This window comes from Blennius ocellaris (assembly GCF_963422515.1).
Source record: "Blennius ocellaris genome assembly, chromosome: 4".
In the NCBI taxonomy this organism is placed as follows: Eukaryota; Metazoa; Chordata; class Actinopteri; order Blenniiformes; family Blenniidae; genus Blennius; species Blennius ocellaris.
The window spans coordinates 5,335,060-5,355,810 of record NC_137653.1 but is presented as its reverse complement, the minus strand read 5'-3'; the positions used below and the strand labels follow the sequence as shown (position 1 = coordinate 5,355,810).

The window sequence follows — 20,751 nt, the reverse complement described above, 5'->3', positions numbered from 1 at the left end:
TTGAGCGCACTCATAACAATCCCATCTTCCTCCCTGAAGTGCCGTGTGCCAGCAATGACACAAGCCGCTGGCACTCCACCTAGGATGAAGGTGAACAGGCATAAAAGATGAGACAGAACAAGTCTCAGCGGTGATCATTTAACCAAGAAGTACCTGTAGTCATAGAAACTGCACTTTGCCTGTAATCGACAAAAACAGTCAATCGGAGGAAAATTGAGGCTTTTTAAACTTTCTCTTTCCCGAGCTGTTTGTTTTGTGTTTGCTCAACAAAAGGGGGATAATCAATGCTTTTTTTTTTCTTTGTTTTTGAAACGTTAAATCTAATTTTAGCATTGATGATGTGTTAAGTTTGAAGACAACAGTGCTCTTGAGCGGCAACAAAAACAAATTATGTGGACATTGTGGTTTGCCATGCGATGTCTGGAGGAGATTTGTATCGATGAGGACATTGCGTTGGATTTTGTTTTGCCTCCATGGCTACGTGTTTAAGATCTTCTTCAAATGAAGCACGTTCTTCCAGCATGCAGATGTAGATTCCAACAAGTGAGCCAATATCAGAAATGAAATGAAGAAAGTCAATGTAAATACTGCTGCAGAGTCGTGGTTAAAACAGAGGTCCGCTGCAATTTGCATACTGCAGCTCAATCAATTTACCTCCAGGAGGGGTTTGCCAGCGGGGGAGCTGAGGGAGATTCCTCCCACTTAGTCATTCCCACTTCTGCTGAATCATATTCATCACCAGTGGGAACCCAATCTATCTGTGCCTCAAGGCGACTCCATGAGCGTCTCTGTGGCCACAGAGACGCTCCACGAACAAGTTTGCTCCAAACTTAAATAGAATGAATGATACAACCAATGAGGCGCCGCAAGAAGAAAGCAACACGATTAATGCAAACTGCTGTAAAAAAAAATTTTTTTTAAATTGCACTTTTGCATCACTTGTGAAGTAAAGTCCAATAACTGACGACTCACCCTGAACTGGATGACGTTTTGTCACATTGCATCCAATACAAAAAAAAGCTTTGTCATTAACCCAGCATAATTCATAAAAAAAGGGTCACAAGAAGCATCAAAATTCAGTTTAAAGATCTTTTTAATTCATCTTATACTTGTTAGACAATATTTAGACACGTAACAATAAGTACCAACGTAAACCACGCAGCATGTTTTCAAATGTGTAATACTTTACCGTCAAGTGTGATCTTGATTTATTACATTAGTTTTTGCACTTTTACCAAGTTTGACCTTCATTTCTATCAGCGCTTGTAACATATTACTCACCAAAGTCATGCACACTTCAGATTTGGGGGGAAAAAAAAGTGACAATACAGCCTGACAGGTTGTGAAAATACTGCAAGAGGTAGAAATTAATGGCAACGCACCTTCTTTGACACCAACATTGATTTATTGCAAGTGTGTGTGCACAGCTAACACTGTATCTGTCATCAGTCAAAGTCTATGAACTTTGTTAGTTGTTTAAATTGACTTTTCTTTCCCTGTCATTATGTCGTCAGATCGCTGCATGTTTTTTGTTTTTTTTGTTATTGAGTATATGTTGCAATAACTGATAGAAAGAATACCTAAATATATAAGTACAAAAAGGCCTTGCTGCAAATTCACCACAGGTAAATAAACTGCACACAATCTAAAACATCAACAAGAGTGGCAATCCTCTTTTCTTTCTTTCTTTTTTTTTTAACAGAATGGATTATGACTTTAATTAGTATCATACGACTTCTCATTAGTAGTACAGAGTGTTCATTCTCGAGTATTAATATTCAGTGCATGGATAATACCTCTAGGCATATTCTGTAAGCAAATGAAATTTGAGTCAATGTCCATCAAGGTCAACATTTGAGATCAAATTGCTGTCAGTGGATAAGCTGGTGAAATTCTTCAAAAACGCCAGCTGCGTGTGCCTTTAAGGGAATTGCGTGTGGATATTTTATCAGACTAGCCGAGCGGGAGCTCAAGTCTCATCATCTGGTTCAAAGGAGGAAACGACTCCAGTGATTCGGTAGCCAGGTGGTTTTTCACCGTGTGCCACATTTCCTCTCCCGACTCGTCGCGATTTACTGCCTGTTAATAATGAGCCCACAACCTCTGCCGCGGCTGGCTGGAGGTTGCAGGCAAGTAAATCGCATGAAGAAACGCCCAAACTTGGGTAAATTGCGATGCGTCAGGCACTTATCGATAACCAGTGTACTTCTCCCGGGGGGGGGGTTCAAACGTTTGTTATGTATTCTAGTGGCTGAAAAGCAAAATTAAGCCATTTCCAATGCAGTCCCATTGCCAACAACAGTGGCGTTTACCTGGCAAAACGTATTGGTGTGCCATAACCTGTTAGGTAATTTGACTGTGTGATATCACTCGAGTGTGTAATTTTGGTTCTCAAAAGAAATCTGCTCATATAGGTCACCGTTTGCCACTGTTGACAAGCGTGATGTCTGGATTTGCAAAAAAAAAAAAATCAGTCAAAATAAGCTGAAATCTTTTTTTAGGTGACCAAAACACAATTTGTTGCTCACGCTGTCCAAAGCAGTGCTTCGCTCGACTTCTATGCTGCCGATGCCACGCGTGTAAGACCATCCTTTACACTCATGATTAATGTGCCTGTGAATGAACTGAATGAAGGACAACAAACTCTGGAAGAACAGAGACGCTTGCAAGTTTTCGCAAGGCCGCAAGAATAAAGTTAGTTTGACTTTTGATGTTTCAGGGGAAATGCAAGTGCAGAACTCCTGTGAGGAGATAAAAAAAAAAACAACAAACCAAAACAAAAGGACTGCAGTAACCACAGCGACTTGAAATTTCTGACCAATCGCAATCTGTTTCAAGATCTTTTTTTCCCGGCCCTGGGAGCGAGAGCAAATTTCTCTGTTCTTGCAGAGTATGTTTACACATTTATCCATTTAAAATTCTTATTTCAGGTACTTATACATATATATCTTGATGACAACATGTAACGAACAAATATAACATTATATTGTCCATTTATTTTATTCAGTTAATGGAATTGACAGCATGATGAAGGTAGATTAGTGGTTCAAGAACTCCACAGAAAGAAAGTGAGGGACATCTGACCCTCACCCCTGAAAACACACAGTTGTACTTGCCATCTCGTCAAATATGTACCTGTTTAAGTTTGATATGAAGGCCAAACAGCCTCACTGAGCCAGCTGCCAACGCTCCTGCACCTTGGAATTAAAACATTTAAACTGAGAAATCTTACAATATTACACATACCACCGAGTGCTTCTTTGTTTCACTACTATTCTACGTACTGTTGCTGTTAGGTGCAATTCATCACATCCTCTTCAGAGTCAAGGGAACACACTGTACAAAATGAAATGCAATTTACATCATTCATTTTAAGAATTTTATAACCACATTAGGTTAAAGGCAGACTATTTATCAATCCTGTTATGAGCTGAAGCAATGTTAAAACTCAAAAAAACTGAGTAGTGAGGGTTATGACCATCGTCACATCCTGATCATTTGAAAAGAATGATTCATTACACTGTAAATAATACTAGTATGTAAATACTAGTCGGAAAACTCGTGTTGATTGGGTTTCCACACCTTGGAGTCCTCTGGTGGTTTCCCTCATTGTCATCTGGTAATTGTCAGACAGACCTTTGCCATGTACTGTAGAATAAAACCTTTCATCGGACCACCCTCCTTGTTATTGATAATTACTGGTCCTGTAAACATGGTAATTGCCATCTCTCTTCGGACCCCCTCTGTTTGTTACAAAGCTGACAGAAGTTTAAATGGCTGCGGCGCTTTTCATTTCATCATTCGTTGGGAGTCTGGCTTTTGATGTGCAACTGGGGGTTTACGGGCTAATGTGAGGTGGGTATTAACAAGGCTGCACACGCGTTTGTTTTATCTGGTTGATGAACGCCGGTGAATAACGAAGCAGATATCTGCCATTTACAGTACCTACTTGGGTCTGATAATACTCTCAAAATCTGGCATGGAAAACTTTCATTTGATAAAGTAAATATGTCATGATCACAGTAATTTCAGAGTGCAAACATTCTGTGATGTAGAATACAGTTGTATTAGCCTCTGCAGCTAGGTACAAAGGTATGGTAAATATCCTAAAATCAACTTGTTCTGTAACCACAAATATTTTTTTGCAACAAAACAGGACAAATCTAACTCTTTTTTTTTTTTTTTTTCTAAGCGCAGAGACTCAAATTCGAGACACAATAGAAGTTATCATACATTCACATTGTATGGGATGAGAGAAAGGCTGGCAAAGCTTATAAAGTGATGCTAATGTGCTTTGTGATGTGATGGTAGTCCCCAGCTTTCAGTTCTAAACAGATGGGATCTCTCCCTCAGGATCAGATAAAAGGCGTCCATTTCTAACTCTGCGGAGCATGGCGGATTCAACAAAGGCTGCCTCTCAAAAGGCGCTGCTGTCCATGGGTGCTCACGCACAAGTCCTTCACATGAAACAAATGTGGCGGAGCACAGGCGGCGATGATGAGGTTAAACTGAGGCATATCAATCTTAACTAAGGCTGGAAGAGAGACCAGACCAAAACAATCATATGGAACAAATCTGCTGAGGCCTCTGCCACCGGGGGGGGGGGGGGGGGGGGGGGGGACGACGCACACGATCCTCAACAATTCAAACGCTTCCGATGGGCTGACAGTGCCTCTGGTGAACAGCGTGTCTCAGCTTGCTTATTCCATGGGTTAAATTGTAAGATGTCAAGCTCTTTTAAAGTGGCAACACCTTCTCATCATACATTCAAATCCCCATGAATTTATAGGGCATTTGATTCAGGGCTAAGCCGCGCAGCCGTCTATAAATATACATCACCTCACCGCAGAGTCTCCATATCACACTGTCAGTGGGAGCTGCCACACCATAAGAATATTCTCTAAACCCTCCACACTCGTCCTAGTACCTGCCGCCGTTCTTTCCTTCAGTCGGCGGAAACCTTTCCCCCCGGAGATGACCGCCGCAGACATCACCCTGTCCCTGCGTCCCCCGTCCCTGTCGCAAGGACGTACCCGGACCCACATTTCTGGGTCGTCACTGAGCTCGTAGATGGAGCCATCTTCTACGCTGTGCTCCAGAGACTCCAGGGAGGAGTCGGACGCCTCGTCGCCCAGCGCCGTCAGTGGCCGTCCGGGCAGCCCCGACGTGGAGCGCAGCTTGTACTGCAGCAGGACGCCGCGTCCTTTGCCTCTGGCGTCTCCCTGGTAGGACTGTTGCAGGGACTCCTGAGAGGAGGTGTCGCTGCGGTCCTCGCCTCCGCAGGCGGAGTCCGGGCCGTCGGCGACGGAGTCCCTCTTCAGCATGTCAGGCGACAGAAAGCTGGTGGTAGACACCATGAAGTCCACCGGCCCGCAGTGGGCATTTAGAGAGATCAGTCCCTTACCTGCAGCAGGCGGACAAAAAGATTACTCAAAAAAAAAAAAAAACAGTGAATGAGAAAACAGATATAATTCCTAAGCATAAAAACTGTTGTCAGTCGAAACTGCATAAACCAATAAACTCGGTTAACCTTCAAGCTACAACAGGTGGTATTTTTAGGTCACGTTTCTGTATCTCAAAGTCTCGTCTCTAACAAAATAAACAACGAGAAAGTGAACAATAATTACATGTCATAAGCTGATCGCTTTGAACGGCATCATTTCATGAAAAGGAGGAAGCGGAATGGCTTAATAAAGGAAATACTTTCAAAAACAAGCACTGCCCACTTAATTACGGACAGATCTGTTGTACTGGATCACATTAGCATGTAATGGTGTACCTAATAAAGTGGCTATCAGCTCAATAATACTCCGAAATAATGCCAGATTTGTTTGATATATTAAATGAAGATTTTATTTCACCTCATTGTAGTTTGCAGTGGTTTCAAGCTGGACTACATTCTAATAAGAGGTGTTTCTTATATTCAGTCCACAACAATAACTTCCATGTGAAAGCACGCTATTACATATATACAGTATGATTCCTGCATTGGCTCTCAGGTAAAACTTGAACAGAGGAGCCAGAGCCACAAGAAAATGTGAGGTGCAACCTCAATAATGGGTTGTGCAGAGTAATTCTCTATCATAAAAAAGAAAATCACTCCTTTTTCACTTGACCTCTCAAGAGGCTGTTCAATCACAGTTTGATCCATACCTGTTATTTTGGGGATGCCCTCCAGTTTGGGAACTGGAAGAGTGATAATTAAGCCCTGGGCAGTGCCCACCCATAAGAGCCCTTGGCAAATTAGAAGGCTCGTGACTCGCATGCTCTTTTGACCTGCAAATACAGAAGCATCGACAGAAAATTGAGTCCTTCACCACCCATTGTGACAGAATAAAGCAACTACAGTACATTATGGGGTCTACTGAAACAGAGAGAAAACAAAAAAATCGATAGTTCCCTCTTGACAAGATGAGAAAATTTTAACAGACAGGAGAGATTATTTGTTTTCTGGCAAATTATAGACTTCAATTTATCCTATAATTACCAGAAATATTCCGTTCTGGTCTGATGTGAATGAAAACACTTTTATTTTGAGTTGTCAGTGCTTGCTCTCGGTAAGACTTGAGCACTGTGATCAGGTTGTATTTGACAAGCTTACACGGCAGAACTACCTTTGACTGAGTTACATAAGAGTATGAATAGTTGAATCTTTCGACTTACGACTGACCCAGTTGAACAAAAAAAAAAAAAAAACTCCCATAGAAGCCGAACATGGGAAAACAGACTTGGTATCACTGAGATCTGAGTGCCTATAAAACACTGAGCTTCAAAGTTTTAGGAAGCAACAGAACATAGAATCTCCCAATGATATGCAATGAAATTCTGTTTTATTTGTTAAAATGACAGATGTTACCTAAAAGTCTGATGTTTGTGGCGGTTGATCTAATCGGACCACGTCTCGGGCCAATGTGGGCATACACACATGATGCCGGCTGACTTCTGCATCGAGCACTACTATTCTCTGGAGTTCAGTATCTGAGACGTACAGTCGGCTCAAACATGAAACTATATACCAGAACCCGCTGTGACTGGGAAACTGGAGGAAACACATGAAGCAGATTCCAACTATATCATTGAGGTTATTTTAAGAAACACATAATTATATATGTGTGTGAACATACGTCTATTACTGTTTAATCTGGTTACACGCTCACAGTATGGAGTCTCGTCATCCATCTGGGGGTTAAGATGAGTGAATTGTAATGATTCTTTAATGTTTTATTTACTCCTGATTCTGAGGTCTTCTAAGTGAAATTCTGCTGCTTTGTGTTTATGTGGTGCCTTGCCTAATGGTTGAGGTCACGGTTGGGTTACGTAGGCTCAGTATTGGGGATTTGGCAAGTCTGTGCAGCGACATTGGATTTTGTCCAGAAGCTCCTGCGAGATCTTTGTTGGTACTACATGGTTGAATGTGTTCCCCCAAAAAAACTATATTGTAGGAAGCCCAGGTCATGTTGAGTCTCAGACTCATGTTATGGGAATAACTCTTTGCATAAAAAGCACTGCTAAATGAAACTGTGAAGCCGTTTGTAGAATAAACACCTCTGAATTTTTCGTTTCCAGTTTGGTGACGTTGTAGCTAGTTTTCCGAAGTAGATGTCATTTTTCATGTCATTGTTCTTTCAGCGTTATTCTTTTCGTAAATCAATGTTAGTTCACGTACTTTTCAGAATCACTTAGTGAGAGCAGAGCCTGATATCTGACACGAAGCTAAATATTTGTTAATCTTCTATACTGTAAATATAGCAGAATTGTAAACGATAGATTGCATAGCAAATATATTAACTAAACAACCTACAGAAAAGAAACTATAGCGATTAAAACCAGGTGCTGTAATTTGCAACTTGTATACTGTTAATCTGACAACTGATCTAATTTAAGGTGATTTTCTACTTCTTGAATGTGCTGATAATCCTTCGAATGAGATTAAACTGATTTTCTTGTTTGAATAAAACTTTAGGTTTAAGCTTCTGCTGTGAGGCAAGGCATACGAGTCAACATACGGAGTATTTTCTGCAGTCAAGTTTTCCCCGGCGTGGCTGTTTTCCTCACTCTGCATTAGTGACGGCAGAGGATAATTGTGTGCTCCTATTATACATGCACATCCTTTGTTCCCAGTTTACAAAAGGGTAAAAAGGCATTGTTTGTTTTGGATTTATTTTTGCATTCCTTCTGTGGTCCCTCAGCTTTTGGCTCCCACTGTGGCCTAGTTATCGATGGAGCCATTTACCATAATATCCATGGCAACCATAATTGAATTACACCGACGCTCATTTGAAGACAACTAAGAGAATGCTCATTTACATGTGTATCAGTATTTACATGTTTGTTCTGTGTCATGCTCAGATTATGATGATTTGCATGAGTGGCTCAACGATGTCATTAATTAATTCATTTCATTGCGGAGGGATGAATCATCCCAAGTAGGAAGCTGATGCTGTACGTGTGCGTGTGTGTGTGCGCGAGAGGAAGCGGAGGCAGAGGACAGAAACACATTCAACAAACAAAGAGCAGGAGCCCTTTAGGTGAAGACCTCAGTGGGCTAAAACAATAAGTTAGGCACGGACTTAAAAAAAAATGGCCCCTATCTTCAAAAAGGCAGCCACCTGCTCCCATCGCCTCGAAATCTATTTGTACTTTGGTTATGGAGCTTAGGTGAGCCAGTGATGCTCAGTAACACCCACCCCTGCGTTACCGTGAAAGGGAGAGTTAAGTCGCAAAATGTGGGCATGAGGCATTGTCTTTAGGACGGCGATAAAGAGGGATAATGACAAAGACACATGAGATTAAGGAGGTATAGCTTAACCTCCAGCAATCTTGCACCTCCATTTTTGTTTTTTTGCTGCAGTAATGCACGCCCTCTGCAGTGTGTAGCGGGTTTATCGCAGGAGCTGGTACTTCCCGTAAAAAAAAAGAAAAAAGAAGGAGATGTCTACGAAGATAAATGTTTCCTTACGATACGTCACAAAGGACTTTATTTTGGAATAACATCTTTTTTTTCACCCTAAGGAAAAAGCTATTAAAGGCATTAGTAGAGAAGAGATCAGCAGTTTCCTCTGCCTCAGAAAACTTCTCTCTTGTTTACTGCAACTGGAATTCCCTGTTGAGTATAAATCACATTAAGGGGAGAGGATTAGGAGGGTATATCATTACGGCATGTCCTGGTATAAGTCAAGGAGAAACCTACGGGAGCAGAGACCCAGTGATGGAATAGAAAGTATTACATGTGCAGTATCTGTGGTTGTGGAGTGTCGAGGGAGCCTCTTTTCTCTTGTGAGCTCAACAAATCACAACTTAAGTCAAAGATCCTCTTCCTTTTGTGGACCCCAAAGACATGAGCCGAGCAACTCTTTTCCTTTTCACCCTGGAACTCCCCTCAGGGCCAAGCCTTGAGGCTGCCACCCCCCCCCTCAAGTCAGCTGCATATTTCAAGGGGGAGCAGGAGCACAGCGTGTAAATGACCCCTGGGTCACTGGTATTCACCAGATACCATGGCCAGAGGAGTCCGCTCCCCTTAAAGTCTTTCTTTACAACAAAAAAAAGGGGAACTTTGATCAAAAAGAGAAGTTTTATCTTTGAAATACATGCCTGTTGTTATTCCTTTTTAACTGAACTCACAGGAGGAAACCTTTAGCTTTTTTTTTTTTTTTTTTTCCTGATGAGGTGAAGAGCTACCACAGCTTTGAGTACTGCGCTAAATACATCAATCACAGTCTGGTTTGACACAATGAAAAGGACAAGAGTCTCGAAATCCAAATGCATTTATACCACTCCCTTATGTCCAAAATGATCTTCAAATGAATACGTCTTCAAGTACTGAATGAGCTGATGGCAAAAAACCTGTCTGAGGCAAGCAAACGGCGTAGTAGTTTAGACCGTTTCCGGGATGCTCCAGAGCCATCTAATTTGTTTACCACGGTGTGTGCCTCAAAAAAAAAACGTAAAACACCCACACACACTGATAAATATTTCATCCATTATAAAAAAAAAAGAAAAAAAAAGAAGGCACACGGGAAGTAATGGCGTATCTGTGGCATCTTAAACGGACTGCCGTGAGAAGTGAAACAGGGGTGATGGGATTTTAAAGCACAGAGGATGAGATGAAACAGAGAGAAAGTGGGACAAAATGAAAGCAAAATATTAACTCTAAAGTAGGATAGAGCTGAGGTACATGTAGAGAAAGTGAGGTGGGGGGAAAAAAAGAAGAAGTGGAAAAACATAACAATGAAGCATGGATGTTTAAAAGAAATGTAATACTTCTATAGTAACCCCACATACGAAAGTCTTTAGGGCTGCCATTTAAGTGCTGCTCAATGACTTCACTTCTTTTTTTATTAATCCCTATCTTTCCCCCCGCGGCTCTATTATGGCTTTGCAAAGACCTGAGATAGATACTTATTCAGGTCCGTCCCGCGAGCGCGAGACCCAAGGAGCAAGTTGGACAAGACAAGAATATCATTCTGGGGAGGGAAGTGTTATCCAATGTTCAGTCTGTGCCCTCTCATTGCTTTTATATAATAAAGAGAGAAAAAAAAAACATGACCTCGTACTCGGCAAAGTTAATATTGGCACAGCGGCTTGGAAACATCTGGGTCTGAATGTGTTGTTGCTGCAGGAGTCCTGATGCAAACTGAGCCTGAGCGCCGCATTGCAGGATAGAGACGGTCCCCTGCATGTGGAGGTTGTGATGTGTTTACCCGCGTTGAGCAGCGTCGAGTGTCTCGAGATGTTGATTTCCTGCAGGAGCTCCAGGGTCTCGGTGTGAAAGAGTCGGATGGAGGAGCCCTCGGAGAACGCCATCCACACGCCTCCGCCGGCACACGCCATGTGCGCGACGCTGACCATCGGGTCGGGATGGACTTCAAACTTCTGCAGTGGAGGCAATAACACAGTTAGCAGTCCATCACAGGGCGAACAGAGAGACAGACAGTCACATTTATGGGTATTTATGGGAAATTCAGGCATGCAAACTCCACAAAGTCCCCTGAATGGGGCGATATGTTGTTGAGCGTGTGGCCCAAAGGAAAACACACTCACAAATGAGATTATGAAACACTTTCAAAACTGAAAGATTGAAGAAAAAGTTTTGTGAGTTTAGTCCTAACACGAACAAATATAATTCTCAAATGTACCTATTTACTATAAACTGTACTGTGCTTATATATAAAAGGCACTGGTAAGAGATTGAATGTGTTTTCCTATTATTGTTTGGTGCAGAGTCTAAAAAAGAAAAAGAAAATGATGTTGATGTATTGGCATGTGAGTGAGGAAGTCCCTCCCTTCAATCTTACATTTAGCTGCTACTTTTGTAAATAATGTCGACTGTCCCTCCTAATATTGTAATTTACAGGGTCCCAGACACGTGGGGGCATGTTTTTGCATCATTCCCCCGGCCTCTATCTTTTTAAGAGCACAATGGAAAAAGAGTTCCAGGCGCAGAGTCTTAATGAGCAGCTTGAAATAAATGCAATGAGCCTTATCATGGCAACACATGCGGCCCCTGCGGTCTGAGGCGTGACAGGGCTTGGTTTGGGCATCATCTTGGAACTGGTATCACCGTCAATGCACAAGTTGCATGAAGCCGGGCAATTACTCAGTGAGAATGACTGAGTAAGAACGAGAAATTGCGCCGCCCACCCCAACCCAAGTGCATTGGCAGACAGGGATTACCACCTGTTCATGTGCCCTTGCCAGTGGGTCCTCCTTTTGTTTGAAATTAGGGGGAAAGGAAAGGAAAGGAAAGAAGCCTTTGATGTGTTTTCTGTTTTAATTGACTCCTCAGCACTGGGTGCCTGCTCCGCCTGGGAAACGATATGCACTGCTTCTCTCCGTTTTTAAATTGCAGTCATCAAAAAAAAAAAAGATTGATGTCCATAATAAAAAAGATATTTTTATCCTCAATAATCCCTTGAAATTTAAATAATGGGACAAGATGGTTTAGAAAACACTGTGATTGTTCTGTTTGTGTTGCATGGTTTGTCATGACCGAGTGCAGCAGCTCCAAAAGTCATAAAAGGCATGCAATGACTAAAGGCTATTTCTATATAGTGTACTGTGCTTTTAAAACCAATAGAGTGATACTCTGGAACACTGAACACAATGTAAAAGAATACATTATGTTCATTATGGGGAGAACATCCAAGTCAATACAGAGGGCAAGGGGCAATATGGATAATAGTTTACCTCAGGGCTAAGACAGACAATAAACCAAACATATCTGCGAATTGCAGGAAGAAACAAAGGAATAACCACACTAAGGGAAAACTTGCAAACTAATAAGATACGGTACCTTAACACTCACTTGCATTAGAAATACAGAACTAACTGATAATAAGAATATTATCATTAAGCTACCATATTTTGCCATTCCATTTTGTTTTCCTTGTTTCTTGAACACAATCCATTAGAATGTAATGACAATTCCAAAACACAACAATATTCTGAATACACACATTTTGTGTCGGACATTAGGATTGGGAAAGCCTTTGTAGGCCCTCCAGTCAGAATTTTATCATGATTAAAATATTTTTTTTTTCACTATAATTTAGGAAATACAATGTCCGTTTTGGTCACTTTCACACTTTCTAGCTGGTTCTATTTCATATAAATATTGTTAGCAGGTGTTACTTGATGCAGATTTAAAAAATTTACACTAAAATAAAGTTGCGTGAAATAGCCTGTAGGACCCACGGGAGAAAACACCAAATTAAACACATTCTAATGCGTGTCCTATGAAGAGTGAGTTTCAAACTCTGAATATAATCATTATTATTTGTGGATATTTTGGATTGTACATGAGCTGAATTTTGAAGATAATGTTTGTTGTTAACTAGCAGTTTGTTGTTGATTCTTCTGTGTCTTTTCTGGTCATCAATATGATTTTATCCAACTCAGCGCCTCGCTGAAGCCGACCCCGACTATGGCTGAAGGCAGTGTAAATCCTGGACACGTTGGCAGGACAAACACGGAGAGACAGACGGGCACACCTAAACACCTGGAGTGAGGTGCATGTGTCTATATACAGTATATCTATAGCTATCTATGTATCTATCTATCTGTTTTTCTTTTTTTTTTTGTGAATGCTGGTCATGCTGTGTCAAATAGAGGATAAGTACAAGCCAAAACGGTTGCCCCCAACCAACAAACTGGTATTAGTCTGCTGAATCCAGCATAGCTCCCAGAGATGAGGTAGTCAGTGAAGCTTGACAGTCGTAATGTGCCCTTTCCACTCATCTCAGCAGTGTCACACTAACAGCAACATCCGTGCTAAAGTCCTTCACCGGCACTGAGAAACGGCGGCAGCGCCAGAGCCAGGAAACTCCGGAGCTGGTCTGAGCAGCTCATTAGTCCTTCATTACGGCAGGTGACACGGTGTCTCTGTCCTTTACCGAGAGCTAAGTCCATGTCTCCACTCCGAGGGTTCAGAGGAGTCGAGTGGACGCGTGAATGATAGGCGAATGCGGCGGGAGTAAGAAATAGTAATGGGAAGAGGAAGGAACAACGCCTGCCAGTCAGTATTGATCAAAGCCAGTATGCCCATGCGTGTCCTCCTTTGTTAGGGCCTGCCGACATGGGAGCAACTTTATACCTGGAGCTCGTTTGGGGCTGCGATAACAAGACGAAGTCTGAAAGCCACCACACAAATGTTGACATGTTTGCACAAAATGACATTTGTGTGAATATGTAAAAACAAACAAACAAAAAGGGGGCTTCGTTATCCTTTGATTCAAATAGACTCCCGCTGCGTGACACTTTGCAAAATAAAATATCAGTTGATTGGTTGAGATTTTCTTCATTTTCTCCTTAATTAAGTTGTTTCAGAATACCACTGTGTTCCTTGGCTCCTGCTGCTACCGAGTCCTTTTAGTGGGTGTTAAAGAGGTTTTTATAAATGCTGTGATTTCACTGACATATCCAGATTTGTTTTGGGAGCGAAGCTATTTAAATCGAATTTTACTGTAAACATCATGAAGGGGACAGCTTCTGTACCGAGTAACTGGAAGAGGGACTGTGGATAAACAATGAGCTGGTGGCCGTGCTTTTTAAGGTCGGACGAAATACTTTTATCTGCAGTGACTCTGCTAAATATAACTATCTCCACAATATCAAGCCCTCTTAATGTATCTATGCAGCAAATCACAGATAGCATTAATGAGAGCTGGAGCTAATTTCAGTAGTGATGAGAACTCTGCTTCTCTCCGAATTGCCTCCTTATTCCAATTCAAGGCTGGAGATGGCAATCGCAGACCTGAATAAAATATTTAGATAAATCTTGGATTACCATGACAATTTTGCATAGGCATTCATGGGGTCTTAGAAGATGAATCCAAAAATGATTATGGTGACTTTTCCATCTTTCCTGTCTGTTTTGCTGATGTCAGATTATTGTGCAGTATATTATATGGTGTTTTTCCTTTGTGCATACACCTTTGTGCAGCATAAACCTTATATTTCTACGTGTCATTATTGTCATTAATATTATTATTATTGAATGCGCCATGTTGTCTTATTCAACATAATAGCTGAGTAGTCCATCCATCTTGTGTACTGCTTTATACAATTTATGATCGTGGGGCACTGGGGCTCGTCCCAGCTGACTGTGGGCGAAGGCAGGGAAAGCCCTGGACTGGTCGCTAGTCCATCACAAGGCAAACAACACACACGTCACACTCAACAAATATCAACAAATGACACGAACATGTAACGTTGACACAGAAAGCTTGACTGTGAAACTGGGAATTTTGGTGAAATGACCATAGACTGGTATAAAGAAATGTTTGTTTTTGGTTTTTTTACTGGAGGTAAGCATCTTGGGGGGGGGGGGGGGGGTATCAAAAAGATATAAAAAAAAAAGAAATCCTTAACATGTCTTTTAGCTCATTAGCTGCTTAAATCTCAGTCATGTCTTTAAAGTAAACACTGTCAAATGTGCCATTTTAAGGGTTTGTTATACGATACTGTCATCATAAGACTAATGACAAATTGTGAATCCATCCTTTCTCTCCTTTTTGTTTTTCCTCTTTGCTAACAGCCATTGTGCTGCTGAAGTCTTGTCAGCACTATAATTTTTATGGATCCCACTGGGGTAGTGTGTTGTATGATCAAATAATACAAAGCTGTGCGAGTCCGCGCAGACTTGCAAGTGTTATGATGATCTATTTGTGTCCTGTTTCGTACAGTTTCTACACCTCAGTAAGCACAGTCATGTTTACCAAAAATAGGGGAAAAACAAAAAAAAAAAAGAAATTTGAAAGTCAAACAACGGCAACGTCAAGGCTTTAACTGCGAGCGCTTGAAAAAGAAACTGATGATGAGCAGCCGGATGGAAGATCTGCGGCGTCAGATGAGACGCGGCACAGTCTACCTGCAAAGTCACGGATAAATGATTCAAAAGTACAGCAGAGTCTCACAAAGCGGCGGACGTCCATGTGGGAAAACAATGGAATGAAGTGAAGTGAAGTGAATATGAGCCCGTGACCCTCCAGCCCGGCAGCCAGTCATATCTCATCCTACAGGTGCCAAATGCTGCTTGTCCAGCTCCAGGATATGCACCGCAGCCCCCGTGAAGTCAGGCCTCTTGAGTCCATATTAGTGAGGAAGACAAGGTTAGCAAAGAAGTAACCAGCGCTGACCTGCTAAGCTCTGCGGGAGATACGATGAACCAGAACTGTGGCTCTACTGCGTGGCCATCCAGCTGATTAAGCTTGTGTCTCCTGGGGCAACCGGGCGGGAGGAGGAAGAAAAAAAAAAGAAAAAAGAAAAAAGCAAAAAAGCAAAAGGGACGCACTAAAAGGAGACATTCCGCGCTCAGCTCACTCCCGATGATGTGGATAGCCAGGAACACTCACCGAGCAGGTGCGTATTGATTATTCACATTTGTCAGCTGCTTCTTCCAACTTGTTGCAATTTCAAAAGGACAAAATCAACTTTGCATAATTCTTTGGCTGCACGGTGCGTACTATCTGCAGCTTCATACTTGATGAAGCGAAGGCGGTGCATTTCTCACTGTCCTATTTATTCATATTCTTCATCCAGAAAATAACTCAATTATGTTTCAGAGTTAAAAAAAAACAACTTAATTTACATAATGAGCAATGAAATCCCTGTCTTTGACTGGTAGTGTGTTACTCTACTGACTTGATCCAGTCCAGCATTTTAATCTTTATAAGTCATACATTCTTATTTACCCAGGGAAGATTTACTTGGTACACACAGCTCTTTTTTTTTTTTTTTAGCTAAGGCTCTGCCCATTTATCCAACTTCCCACATGGACATCTGGGAGCTATAATTAAATGGTAATGGTTTGCAGTTCGGCATCTGAATACTATATTATCATTGCCCACAGGAGCTTGTTTTATGTCATTCATTATTGTCTACCACAGCCGGAGAAGTCACCCTGATATACACATTTAATGACACGGCGTGCCGAAGAACACCTTGGAGAGTGACTGCACAAAAAAAAAAAAAAAAAAAGAACGAAAGCATGACTAAGACAACACCCAGGACGGCTCGCTGGAGATAATGGAACAAATTCCTGTATCATAACTCAGGGTGACGCAGCCAAACCCAGCTTATTTGTGCGTGAGAGCTCCAACAAACATCGTACAAATCCAGGAGGCGCATGACTCGTTGTCCACGCAGAAGCTTCCGGCAGTAAATCTCGATGACATCACGCATTATAATACTGGCTCTCTGAAGCAGCGTGCATAAATCCACAAAATGGAAGGATGGGAACATTTCCTAAATTGATTCAAAAAAAAAAAACATCATTGCAAAAATTAAACACTGCGCCTCAATAGTTTCCCTAATAAGCTTGTTCATTTAGGTTGTCCAGCCATGGTGTTGCTGAAAATGAGAGTATTTATCTTTAGGTAAGAATGGAAGAAAAATAAGACGATTTTTGGGGGGGTCATTTCCATACATTGTTATATTATGCGGTTTCAGACGATTTGATTTCTATAGACGCAGGTGCAAACAAGAATATGCAAGTGCCAGTATTGTTAGTGGTGCTGCTCGGTGCTGAAGTGGTCACACACTTGCATCACAGTGAGAAAGCCTTTGGTTTGATTCTGGGCTCAGGGTCTTTCTGTGTGGAGTTCCCATGTTATAGCTGACCATACATGGGTGTTTTCCAGGTACGATTAAAAAAATAAAAATAAATAAAAGATATGTTTGCTAGTTTAAATTTAGGTGCATATGCTTATCTGATCTTTAATACCAGAGGTTCTCATCGTGTGGGGGTCAAAGCATGAAGGATTGCTACTCATTTCTGCAAAGGAATCCTGAAACAATGAATATTTTGAAAGTAAAACCGGAAATAATGTTGGGTTTTTTTTTAACTTATTTTTGTTGTTGAAATCAAACAGATCTTCCCTGTTTCCTGTCATTTCAGATTTTCTTGGTGTCATAGCTTCCATCATGGATTTTCTCCAGCCTTTCCCTCGTCAACTTCTTTTTCTCATGTATTAAGTGGTCTAAGTGGCGAACTGTGTTGTTTTTTGACAGTATATTTTGTACTGCCAGCCACTAATTTAAATCCTGTTCTAACCAGGTTATGACCTTTTTCTTTTCTTTTCTTTTTTTTTTTTCAAACAAAACCGTTTTTGTGCTTTCTTAAAAAAAACAGCCTTCTTTGGGGGCTCCAGCTTCTCATGGACTGTCATGACATGAATTGATGCGCTCCAGCCTCACAAGCCTGACTGGGAGAAAATAAAGGAGACCTTCAACATAATTTTGGTTAGTAACCAAGTAATAAACGTATTGTCAGCACACATTGGCCAAAAGTTGCTTATTTGCACATCACTGGGACAAAAAACAAAACAAACATACAACACTAACAAAACAAACAATAGTCTTTTCATAAGCTTGTCTTTGGTCTTCACCAACTCTTGAGCTGTTTACCGCAATACACTTTCAAGGAGACTTCAATGAAACTATAACAAGGAGTGTCTTAATGCTTTGAAAATGTTTCTTGTTTGTTTTTACATGTTTTGTCTTTCAAGAAGGATATACGTGTATGGATAAAGCAGAGAATTTGCCAGTTTGCCAGAAGTACAACTTCATGTCTCCAGCTGTATTTGAGTTGTTTACCTGAGTGGTGAGGCTGGAGATTTCCAGGACTGTAACAGAGTTCCCGCAGCTTGCCCAGACAGAGTCATCCAGCACCAGCAGGGTCCGAACAGGTTCTGAACCCAAACTTACACTCCGACATGAGTCGGGGTCCCAAAGATCGTCTGGGGGAAAGAAAATGCAGAGGACGAGAAATAACTCCAAAACAGAAGATAACAAGGATAACAACCGAGGGATTCTTTAAAATCAAATCCTGTTATTCTGGGGCTTTTATTCCAGACAATGAATCTTACACATTGGGCAAGGAAATTGAATGCATTTTAAATAAATGTAGAGTGTGTAAAGGTAAAAGCTGTTTAACACGGAAGAGCAGCGACTGAAGCCTCAGTGAAAACGGTTCATAGTGGAGAGCAGTTTTTTTCTTCTTCTTGTTTTTATGTACTTTAATGACCAAACAAATTTAAGAAAGGGTAAAGGATGACTGAAATCACTATGCATTGTTACCCATAGGCTAATAAATGCACACTTTAATGCAGATTCTTCCCAGCCTTGAAATCACTGGTGCTATTGTCTATGAGAGGAACTTTGGATGCGTCATCGCCCCTTTTTGCTTCATCAGAGTAAAGATGAAAAAGCAGGCCTTTTTTTTTCTTTGAGTTTTAATCATGAGCCACAAGAAAAGTGAATTGCAGAGGGTTTTTTTTTTTTCTTCTTTTCTTTGCGTTAATGAAGCAAAATTAGAAAAGAGAGTGCACCCAGCCATTTAATTAACATTTTGAGTTGTTTATTTCTGCCTTTCATAAGAGAATAGCTTTACAATGCCTTCTGGCTTCCACAGGTTAATTGTTTGGCATGTGATAAAGGTCATTTTTTTTCCTCCCCACCTTTTCGAAATTCAGTGTTGTAAATGTCCCTCGGGCACCACTGTGCTAAGTAAGGCCACGCTGGTGATCCTGGCTCTTTAGCGCAGACACTGACCTTATCGCAACAAGCTGTAAAATATTTTCCTTGCAAGCCGACATGATGTTTGATGTGCACGTCGTGCAGTATTCGCGAAGCAACAAGTAGCGTCATGCCGAGTATGTGGATATGCATTTTCTTACAAGTCTCAAGTAAAGCCTGGGTACCTCCTCGCTGCTGCAGACTTGTTTTCAGACAGTAGCACTCTCGTCAAGGGCATAAATCTTTAACAGATGAGCCGAATCCACAAACATTCACCGGCTCCCTCCAGAGCTTTTCTACTGTCCTTTATATATATATATATATATATATATATATATATATATATATATATATATATATATATATATATATATATATATATATATATATATATATATATAAATAAATAAATAAAGCATGAATGGTAATATTTAATCGGCACGCGGCAGCTTGGTGTAATTAATCATCTGTTCTGCTTGGGAGGAGAGAGCAGCACAGGAGGCAGGCGGGTGCGTTGACATACTGTGGCCAGGTAGAAGGAAACCAGTGATAGAGCTATTGTGCTCCCGCTGGCTGTGAAGACTGCAAACCACTGCTGAGATGGTGTTAAGCCCCCGCCTTGGCCGACTGCAATGCCTGACTAAACATGGCATGCAATCGACCACATGGTGAAGTGTTATTTTCATACTTACAGCCGGTGTGGAAATCACCGGGATGGAGAGATTATAGTTACACGGGAGAAGTGATTTTAGGGAAATTATTGGAAAGGGAGTCAAAACATTAAAAAAAAAAATCAGACCATGGAAAATATATTTTCTTTAAAGAAAATGTGTCATTATAATGCATAAAAGGGTTATTTTAGTGCAATGTAATGAAATCAAATTACATTTACCAACGGAGATACTTTGTAAGTATATTTGAGGAACAAACAAAGCTCATTTGTAGAAACTATGTCATTGTTGTTAAAGAATATATCACATTTTGTTGATTAGAAACCTCAATTACACTCCTCAGTCTATTTTGTCATATTTCTTTAAGAAACACCACCAACTTATCTGCATGTGGGTAAACAGCATTCAATGACCTCATGGAGATTTTTAAATGTCACTAATTATGAAAAAAGTACTTATCATTTTGCCAAATATAATTGGGCCAATATGTCAAGTTGCACTTTTAGAAAACACATTTAAAGCCAGCATTCCTATAATATGATTAACCCATCGCAGTGTGCATTCAGAATAATCCATAAATGTGAAAACCGAGTTGGTAGCAACACACACGATCTCACTTCTTTGCACAGGAAGGCAACAGGACCCGCTGACAGGTGCTAAACTACCGCCATCAGTCTGGAAGCAAAGCAACCTCTGGAGCACCTTACCTCCGTTATTTCGTCCATAAACCATCATGGTCCCGTTCCGCAGGCCCGCAAACAGGAAGCGGGACGAGTGCCTCAGGCATAGCACAGGGCAGCCCTCTGGGTTATGGAGGGTCAGCAGACACTGTGCTGCACTGTCCACACTGCCATAGACCAGTACGCTGGAAGAACAAGAGCAGCAGAAGCCAACGTGATAAATGAGTGTCATTTGAAGTGACAGAGTGCCTCGTTTTTGTGCGGTTTGATTTAACAGTGCACAAAGAATTGCGTATGTGGAGCCACTCCGTCTTTCTCGCGTTTGAAATGCCATCTGAACTTTCTGCATCTTATTGTCTACTTCAGAATGACAAATGCACATGACT

The 20,751-nt window shown here is 41.2% G+C and overlaps 1 protein-coding gene across 2 annotated transcripts in view; it reads right to left on the bottom strand.

Annotated features, from left to right (window-relative positions):
* Positions 1-1,132: 1,132 nt before the first annotated feature.
* Positions 1,133-20,751, bottom strand: part of arhgef10la (Rho guanine nucleotide exchange factor (GEF) 10-like a) — a 125,688-nt gene continuing 106,069 nt past the window's right edge. For both annotated transcript variants that reach the window (XM_080494940.1, XM_080494941.1), the window contains 5 exons: positions 20,393-20,550; positions 18,094-18,236; positions 10,701-10,872; positions 6,154-6,276; positions 1,133-5,404 (listed from right to left, as the gene is read on the bottom strand). In XM_080494940.1, coding sequence (XP_080351066.1) covers positions 4,860-5,404; positions 6,154-6,276; positions 10,701-10,872; positions 18,094-18,236; positions 20,393-20,550 — 1,141 coding nt within the window. In that variant the 3' untranslated portion in view covers positions 1,133-4,859. The remainder of the gene's footprint in view (positions 5,405-6,153; positions 6,277-10,700; positions 10,873-18,093; positions 18,237-20,392; positions 20,551-20,751) is intronic.